Source organism: Protobothrops mucrosquamatus, unplaced genomic scaffold (genome assembly GCF_001527695.2).
Source record: "Protobothrops mucrosquamatus isolate PMUCROS unplaced genomic scaffold, P.Mucros_1.0 scaffold_257, whole genome shotgun sequence".
In the NCBI taxonomy this organism is placed as follows: domain Eukaryota; kingdom Metazoa; phylum Chordata; class Lepidosauria; order Squamata; family Viperidae; genus Protobothrops; species Protobothrops mucrosquamatus.
The window spans coordinates 889057-899253 of record NW_015386333.1 but is presented as its reverse complement, the minus strand read 5'-3'; the positions used below and the strand labels follow the sequence as shown (position 1 = coordinate 899253).

The 10197-nt window shown below is 35.8% G+C and overlaps 1 protein-coding gene across 1 annotated transcript in view; it reads left to right on the top strand.

Moving 5' to 3' along the window:
- Positions 1 to 10197, top strand: part of INTS10 (integrator complex subunit 10) — a 47236-nt gene that overhangs the window by 35358 nt on the left and 1681 nt on the right. The window contains 3 exon segments of the mRNA XM_029287220.1: positions 3137 to 3299; positions 4122 to 4215; positions 9526 to 9603. Coding sequence (XP_029143053.1) covers positions 3137 to 3299; positions 4122 to 4215; positions 9526 to 9603 — 335 coding nt within the window.

Here is a 10197-nt window from a genome sequence, read left to right as displayed (position 1 = left end):
GCATCACCCATCCTCTGCGGAGCTTCAGTTGGCGGACAGATGGTCGTACGTTTTCCTGCAAAATGTCTTGATAAACTCTGGAATTCATTTTCCCATCAATGACAACAATCCGTCCAGGCCCTGAGGCAGCAAAGCAGCCCCAAACCATGATGCTCCCTCCGCCATGTTTTACAGTGGGGATGAGGTTTTGATGTTGGTGGGCTGTGCCTTTTTTTCTCCACACATAGTGTTGTGTGTTTTTCCCAAACAACTCAATTTTGGTTTCATCTGTCCACAGTATATTTTGCCAGTAGTGCTGTGGAACATCCAGGGGCTCTTTTGCAAACTTCAAATGTGCTGCAATATTTTTTTTGGACAATAATGGCTTCCTCCGTGGTGTTCTCCCATGTACTCCATTCTTGTTTAATGTTTTCCTTATTGTAGATGTGTCAACAAAAATGTTAGCATGTGCCAGAGATTTCTGTAGGTCTTTAGCTGACACTCTAGGACAGTGGTTCTCAACCTGTGGGTCGGGACCCCATTTGGGGTCGATCGACCATTTCATGGGGGTCGCCAAGCAAGGCTGTCCGCCATTTTTTTTGTCTGCCATTTTTCCCCCTTTTCCGGCAGGTGCCTTACCTCCCTTGGGCTGGGCCAGCTGGTGGTCGGCCTACTGCCGCTTGCCAGCTACGCCTCGGCTGGCGCAGGGGGTGGAACCACGCATGCGCGGCGCTCCCGGGCAGGGAAAGTCCTCGACTTACGACCGGTTGGGTAGTCCTCGACTTACGACCGGTTGGGTAGTCCTCGACTTACGACCGGTTTAGTCCTCGACTTACGACCGGTTGGGGTCGCGGCATTAAAAAGGTTGAGAACCACTGCTCTAGGATTCTTCTTTACCTCAAGAAGCATTCTGCGCTGTGCTCTTGCAGTCATTTTTACAGGACGACCACGCCTAGAGAGAGTAGCAACAGTGCTAAACTTTCTCCATTTGTAGACAGTCTGTCTTACCGTGGACACATGAACATCAAGGCGTTTGGAGATAGTTTTGTAACCCTTTCCAGCTTCATGCAAGTCAACAATTCTTGATCGTAGGTCTTCTGAGAGCTCTTTTCTGCGAGGCATGGTTCACATCAGACAGTGCTTCTTGAAACCAATAAACCCATAACAGATGTGTGTTTTTAACGGGCAGGACAGCTGTCAGCAACACATCCAATATCATCACACTGATTGGAGTCAAGGTTGGCTCCCTCCTGGCTCCAATTAGCTCTTGAAGACGTCATTAGGCTAGGGGCTCACATACTTTTTCCTCCCTGCTCTGTGAATGTTTACATGTTATGTTCAATTAAACCATGGCAACATGTAATGTTTGTGCATTATTATTTTCAGCAGACTGTGTTTTTCTATTGTTGTGACTTAGATGACGTTCAGAGCACATTTTATGACCAATTCATGCAAAACTCCGCGTTATCCCAAGGGGTTCACATACTTTTTCTTGCAACTGTAAGTGATCCCATCATTGTTGAAGAATGTGGAAGGAAAAATGACCTTTCAATTCATGTTAATCCCAGGGGTTTTCCCAACTCTCTTGAAGTAAGAGTCTTATTCTCCTCCCCACATTGAAGATAGTTTGTGAGGACTATTAACTAAAATAATTGGCTACCAAGGTCATCTCAAATTTGTGAATGTGTTTTGAAATATTGATTTGAGTTATCTTCATTTTTTTAATATGAATGTACAGTGTATCATGTATATAACAAATGTTGGAGCAATTAATTATTTTCTACATCAGGGAGATGTTATAACAGACTGGAAAATAAAGATAAAGATTTTTTCTGAGACATGGGGATTGACTTCATGAGTGAAGCAATGGAATAATTATTTTTATTATAAGGATAAATTGTGTACTACTAGCTAACAGTGAGAGTATTGAGGCATTAGTACTTTCAACATCTCTGCTGTTCATTTCATTATTGCATATTGTCATTCTTGTGGTAGGCGCGTTGACTGAGCTGATACTTGTACACTGCCTGGAGCCCCACTATGAGGGAGCTGGATGGTTTCTAAATAAATAAATAAATAAATAAATTTAATTAATTAATTAACTAATAGAGATAGCAATTCTGGTATTGATTGTTTGCTTGTTTACTGAATTTATTTGCCCTCCCCCATCTTGCTATCATGTGACTCTGGGCAGCCTAGAGTCAGATAAAACTGTGGTATAAAAATTAAAATAGTAAAATAATGAAGCAATAAATGCATTAAAATTAAGTAGAAATAGCTAAGATAGCCAGGGGTATGCTATCTGGGCTCCAGGCCAATTGTCAGAGCAGGTTTTAAGATCTTTATAGGTCAAGAGATGAGAGTGGATTTCACCTCAAGAGGTATGATATTCCAGAGGCTAGGCACTATTGCAGAAAAAGCTCTTCTGGATCTTGTCAGCCAAAATTCCTTGGTTGATGAGGATGCAATATACCTCTTCTGCTGGTACAATGGGACAATCCAATCCCATTAGGATGAGATGGTACCTCAAGTAACCTCAGATTCCTCATGCCATAAAGGGCTTTATAGATAATAACCAACAACTTGAATTGGACCCAGAAGCAAACTGTGGCAGTCAATGCAACTCACATAACAGAGATGTTACATGGGCCATCCTAGAGGCCCCAGAACTGTCCAGGCAGCTGCATTGTGTGCTAGCTGTAGCTTCTGAATGGTCTTCAAGGGAAGTCCAATGTAGAGCACATTGCAATACTCCAATACCATGATATACCATTCATAAGTTGCATATGAACCTGATACAATGTGACTTGAGAGAAGATCCAGTTTTACTTCATGGTGAATACTACACACAAACATGTTGCCTGAATAACTGGACATAAATGTTAACTGAATCAGCCTCATTCTAAGCTCCATCTAGTTGTTTTGAGAACTCTAGACACTTATTTTTCCATATATTCCACCCTAATAACAGCTCACAAATTTTATATCTTGTTTAGAATAGCATACTGGGGAAAATATGAATAATATTTTTAAATACTAAAAAAATATTAGAAAAAAATGAATCAATTTGAAGTATTTCCGTCCATTATGTGTTTATTTGGAATTTACTTTGTGAGATGCTGTTAACATTGTTTGGTTTATTTTTTCCCCCTAACAGCTGAAAGCTTTCACAGACAATAGAGATGATATGGCATTGGGTCATGTGATTGTGTTGTTACAGCATGAGTGGCCAAGGGGTGAAAACTTATTCTTGAAAGCAGTTAACAAAATCTGCCAGCAAGCAAACTTCCAATATGAAAATTTTTTCAACTATATTACAAGTATCCTTTGTCTTCAGTGGATTAATTGGAGATAAAACAGTTTCTTCAAGGGGACCATATTTTCCAAATCATTAAGAATACTGAGATCTACTGTTAAGAAATGTAAAATCTAATCGAATTTTATAAGTAATAGTTGAAACAAAAAGTAAAAAGCAAATAAAAGAAGAGGACAATTGAATTTTGAAATGTGCTATAAGAAGCATGGGTTCAGAAATATTGCTAAGATTATAGAACATAGTGAATCAGTAGTAAACTGGTTAATGTAGCTTGTTTAGTTAAGTTATTGTATGAACCAAATCATTGTGTTCTATAAACCATAACTTAGGGCTTTTGTATTAGGTGTGAACTTGTCCAATTTTGTTTACTCAGGAAACCAGGATCAAAATAAACCATTATAAATGATGCTTGAACCTTTTTTGTTATTTTATAGAAAGAACAAGTATATGCTTTAAGATATGGTATGCTTTATCAGATGCTACGAACCTTTGTACAAGAGGCCCATGTATAATCATTTATGTTTCTTAGTAAGTTCTTTGGAACTCAGTGGGGTTCATTCCTAGATAAACATATAAAGGATAGTTGCATTAGTCTGTTGCAAGGATAAAACTCTGACCAAATTACAGCTACAGCTGTAGGATAAAGTAGGATATTACAATAAACTAATAGATACATCATATCTTGTTTGAGAAGAAAATAAAGATTAAAAAACGACACTGGCAATAAGGAATAAAATTAGAACAGAGTAGAGGAATCAGATAATGGATCATAGTAATTTCTCTGTTTTCAAAGATACTTTCTTTTGGACCTAAACATTTGTTTTAGATATTGATATGCTGGAAGAATTTGCCTACTTAAGGACACAAGAAGGCGGAAAAATTCATTTGGAATTATTGCCAAATCAGGGAATGTTAATAAAGTAAGAAAATATTTTTCCCAATTTTAAAAGTTTGTGAACTTACTCTGATTGCTGATATACTTTATTTATTAAGCCTAAACAGATGTTAAAAGCACTATGGTATTTATGAAACATTCAAATAAACGTTAGGCTTGTTTCTGAGTATATCTTAGATATTCAGAGGACTGCTATGTGTAAATAGGATTTTTTTTTAGTTGGGCGAGCTCTTTAGCCATAATAAAGATGATTTGGCATTAAGTACTATATCTCACTTGGGCTGTAAAAATAGCTAATCTGAAAGAGTAGTGGATGTAATTTTCACTAAGGGATAGCCTTGATAAATTGGATTGAAAATAATAAATATGTAGGATTCTCAGATGAAAGTTTTAGCATGATGAATTCATAATTGGATCGATAGCATGTTATAAACATCTCAAGCTAATACTTTTTACCAATTTTGTTTCCTTAACTGTAAAAATTAAACACACAAAGAGATAATATTATTTTGATAATTCAGAGATATTCAGGTTTGACAAGTCTGTTTTACATGAACTGTGATATTTTGGAATAACGAGACAGTAATAAATGTCTTGGCTTCTAAGCATTTTCTCTTGATGAATCTCTCTTTCCTCTGCTCTTGTTTGTATTCATTGAGCTGCAATTTAATTCATGATGTTGGTTATTATTTTTAAAGACTTCTGTAGCACAGGGCCTGGATACCTGAGAGACTGCTTGTTTCGAATTGTTTTTGCCTTCTCAGTATGTGGGTTCACTTCAGGTCCTGTCCATCAAACATTGCCATCTTGTGGGACCTAGGAAGCATACCTTCTCTGTTGAAACTCCCACCTTTTGGAACAGCATTCCCCACCATAAAGATGGTGCCTTCTCTCCTAGGGTTTCAGAAAGCTTTAAAAATCTGCTTTGGTCTCAAGACTGAGATAGATATTTATTATTTGTCCAATGGTCCCTGTTTTGTCTTGTTGATCTTCCTATCTATTAGATTTTTTTTTCATCTGGGCTCTCAGATTTAACATTTTAACTGTTATTAGTTTTTTTCTAGTTTTATGCATTGCCCAGAATCTACTGGAGTTGTGTCCCCAATAAATTTAAATAAAATAAACTGTTGAGTGCTTACGGCAGCAGAGAATCAGACAGACTCTGATTTGATTTTCAAAGTGTGATCAAAATATTTTCCCTCCACAAAAGAATGTTGACTTGGTAGCAAGGTTGAATTAACTGAAAAATTCATACAAGACTTCATATTTAACTGAAGTTCTCTTCTCACAAGCTACACTACTTACTAGTTTGCTTTTGGGTTCAATTGAAGGTACTGGTAATGATATATTAATTCCAACATGGCATAGGGCTGCGTTATTTGTAGGATTGCCTCTCCTCTATCAAATCTACCCATGAGGTCTGGTGAGAAAGAGAGGTTGAAGGTTGCTGCCCATAAAGGAATGTCATCTGATGTGACTCAGGAGGAGAGTCTTTTCTACCTTGATACCTGCCATTTGGAACATCATTCTTTCTTAAGTTGAACTGGTCCTGACTTTGTTGGTCTTCTAGAAGAGTATTGAGTATAGATTAATGAGAAAAAATGAATTTCAGCAACTGTAGAATCAGGCTGCAGGATAATAAAATTGAGAAAAGTGAAGGGGTCTGAATACTTTCTGAATGCACTTTAGTCCTAATAACCATGATTTCACACATAAACATTTAATTATTGGAACTGGAACATATATAACTTTGTAAGAACTGAGATCACCATTACAAAGCCCTACATTATGGGTAGCTAACCTGGTGCCTTCCAGATGTGTTATGTTGCAGTTCTCACATTCTTTCATTATTTGCCATGCTACCTATGGTTACCTATGATAGAACTTTTAATTGAAAACATTTGCATGGTAGGTATTTTAGCAGCCTGGGAAAAGTCTGTTCACTTCAATAGAGGTGAATTTTCTATCAATGTAGATTATCTGTTGGGCTTCCAAAAGACAGGAATTGGGAAGTTTTGAGCAGTGGAAATGTGTTTTCAGTCCAAAAACTATTTTGCTCATAATGCAAGGATATGGTCATAGATTATCTTTTATAAATAGTTGAAGTTTATCGTGGTCATAGACTACATACAAGCAAAAGAAAGTGCAAAAACAAACTCATAAGTTTCAAACAGAAAAATAGCTGAAGAGGTGATTAACCAGTATCCACTAGGCTTGCTACATTACTAATTTCTCTGACATAACATAATGCAAAGAGAAATCTACAAGGAAAATCTTGGTGATATCATTCTGACCTTAATTACTGAGACTTACTCTTATTTTTATGGATATGAGAGATCCTGATATTTCTGAATTGCTTATCTGTTAATGTGGATTCCTGCTGCCATTCATATCCAGTGAGGCTCCAAGTCCAAATATTGAGTTCTATCAACTACTACTAAAAGCTATTTATCTTTTTAAAAAAAAGATATTTCAGACCATTTTTTATCTTCTATGGCAAACACATTAGATTCTCAGTTATTCCAAATAGTAATTCCCAAAAAGTGAAAACTTCCTTATAACTTATGTTTATTATTGCATTCATAATGTTTATTAGAACTTTGGTTCTCAAGATTTGGGGGACATTATCAAACAACCTGGATTTCACTATGATTATAAAAAGCCTATTTTATCCAAGAACATTTACAGTCATTTTTAATATGATATTTGAGATAAATTTTAAAAGTTTCAGGGATTTAGTCTTATGCCCAACTTACCTATGATTTACACATGCCACTGGTTGAGAAGATAACAGCAATCAGATGCTCTGCCTGTAGGGAAAGAGTTTTGTTATTTTGCACAGTGACAAGTGACATCCCTTGTATCATTCTATTCACAAAAATAGGAAAGTTAATTTTACAAAACCTTTTCTGAAGCACTTTTATTACTAAGAATATATTCTTAAGACACTAAGTCTTCATTTTACTTTTCCAGCTATATTTGTATTTTTCAAAGTCAGTTAATTTTAATTATCATGTTGGCAACTGTGTCATGGAATGCATTATTGTGGTATACTAATACAACTGATTCCATCCTACTTCACAGTTTCAGTAGCTAATCCTTCTATTATGACTAATGTCCATCCTATAGAACTATGAACCAATTATCTGTTCTTCCATTATATAGTAATTGTATGGAATTCAAGTCTTAATGTTTCCTTTGATAGCAGAATCTTCCAGCAGCTTCTGAAAAGCAAAGCATAGCTGTCCTGTCCTGTACAATGAACCCAACAGTTTTATCCTCTTCCTTTTTTCTTCACTGAAAATATTCAAATGACTTGTTTTGGTGAACAGGCAGGAAATTGGACCTTTGCCCTGAAGTAGTGAGAAAAGATTAGTTACATCCCCCAGTTATAATTCTGTTTGCCTTCTTTAGCTCATTTCTCTATTTAGCATTATTACACCTGTTGTAGAGTCTGATTTTTAATTGAAAGTTCTGTTTCAGATATTTAGATGTATCCTGTTTTATCCTGCTACAATTTTATTATGAATATAACGAGATTCCTCTGCAGAAAGAGCATTTGCTGATCATTAAATAATTCCTATTTCCATTTTTTTGGTTGTTAGTAAAGGTGTTAGAGGAACAGATTGGTGTAGTGGTTGAGGCACTAGGCTAGAAACTGGGAGACTCTGAGTTCCAGTCCCACCATAGGTACAAAGCCAGCTGTCACTTTCTCTCAGCCCTAGGAAGGAGAAAATAGCAAACCACTTCTGAAAAACCTTCCCAAGAAAACTACAGTGACTTGTCCAGGGAGTGTCCAAGAATCGGACCAGATTGATTGGGAAAAAAGTGAAGGTATTATAGTGATAGTACTGCCTTGCTAGCCTTTCCTGCATTTGTGTTCTGATGTAATTAATTTGGTATTTTGTAATTATTATTTCTGTAAGGAATTAATAGATTTTGTCATGTTTGGGTTGAATTAGAAAGGAAATTTGATAAACTTAACCAACTTAAATTTGATTTTTTATTATTTAAAAAAAAGGCTGACTGGTTTGTGTATCAGAATATTAAAATGTTTCATTTTCTATGTTTGTAATGAAAATTAGATTCAGTAGAATTCTGTTAAAGGCTTTCAAAGAGATTTTAAAGAGATTTCCATCAGGGCTTTTCAAATGCTAATATAAAAGAGATACAATTTTTGTTTTCTTATCTTTTTAATAGATACATTGCAGTTTTTCATTGTGCAACAGCAATTAAGAAAAATGCTGGAAAAATAATCAAAATACTGGAGAAGGCAAAAATTACAATATGTATTTCCTGTAGTATATATGAATAATAATAAACTTCAAGTGAAGTTTAGCTATTGCTAAAAAAGAATACATTTCACATCTTAATTTACTGCTAAATTTCTGTTTGGAAGCATTTGTAGTGTAAGTCAGTTCTGGAATGTGTATTCAGGGTCAAGCCCTAGTGGTGCAGTGGTTAGAATGCAGTATTGCAGATTAACTGCCCACAACCTGGAGTTTGATCCTGATGGGGCTCAAGGTTGACTCAGCCTTCTAGCCTTCCGAGGTTGTTAAAATGAGGACCCAAATTATTGGGGGCAATATGCTGAAATTGTAAACTGTCCAGTGGCTGCTGTAAAGCACTACAGGGTGGTATATAAATCTAGGTGCTATTGCTATTGAAGTGTTATGTTTTCTTTTCTCTTTCAAAATACCCTGGTTTTGCTGTTGTTTTCTTTTGAAATTTGCTTTCACAAAATTACTTTAAAAAAAAAAAAATACTGGAGAAAGAATTATAGAAGCTGCAGTTTCTCTAGATTGCCCTTAGGCAAGAAAAGGCATAGCGTATTTGATGCCAAGTAGCCCTTTCTATTTTGTAAAAGAAAGAGATGGACTGATTTATTATTATTGATAGCCTAATCTAATAGTAACAGTTTTCTTCAATTTGAAAAAGAGATAGAGATTCATGTGTGCTTCAGGATATCTTATATTCTCTTCAACATGATGAACATTAGTTGGGCTTCCTCACTGAAATTTTACAAGGGCTGAGGAACATTATCCAAGGATTGCTTACCCATTGTGTCTTTCTTGGTAAAGGCATTATTCACACCAACAGGATTTAAATCCTCAGCTGACTTCTTGAATTCTCTTCTTTGGAAAGACCTAGGCTTGTGAAGCTTTTTCTGTTTCATCATTGCTAATTAAAAAAAAAACCCATTGGATGCCTGCACTAGGATTTAGACTTTTGATTTGTAGTCCTCCTCTTTATGTATATATTACTGGAGAATTGATTTTGTAGCACAGGGGAAGTTGGTGTGTGTTTGAATGCTGCTATTTGCTGTTTTTTAAAGGACTTCTAGCCCTCCGCTGGGGTTACTGCAGCAGGAATTCATACCTGTACTACAGCCCAGCATGCAGACTGCTGACAGGTACAAAGCAGGAGGACATCCCTGCTCATAGTGTGCTGTCTTTTTGTCAATATGTTTTACTGGTCATGGTTATCAGACCTTTGTTAATTCAATAGTTTTATCCATGCTTTTGTTCTTCATTTGTGCCTACATCATTTGGCAAATTGTTTTACTATTGTTAACATTTGTTATTTTTTTCATAAGTTACTGGCCCATGTATGTTAAACTTTCAAATGGATCTATATATAATAAAATAATGATGCTCTATTTTTTTTCTAACAAGCTAGTCCATTCTTTTATAATGTAGCTAAAAAATGACCCTATTTGTTAACACTGGCAAGAATTTCCATAGAATTTTTCATATTCTTTCCTTTCACTGCATTGCTTGCTCCTATTTTCTTTGCCTCTCAAGAAGCAAATTTGATTATTAGTGGAAGAAAATTGACCTATGCAGTTTTGCTAGTAATCCTAGAAATATATATAGTCTGATTTCTGGTTTGCAGTTTCAGCAAGTTGTTTCTTCAACAGAAAATCTGTTAAAATACTATATGACCAAGATAGAGGCAATGAAAAGACAGCATATTAATAATATGAAGTCTTGTTTAAAATCAAACA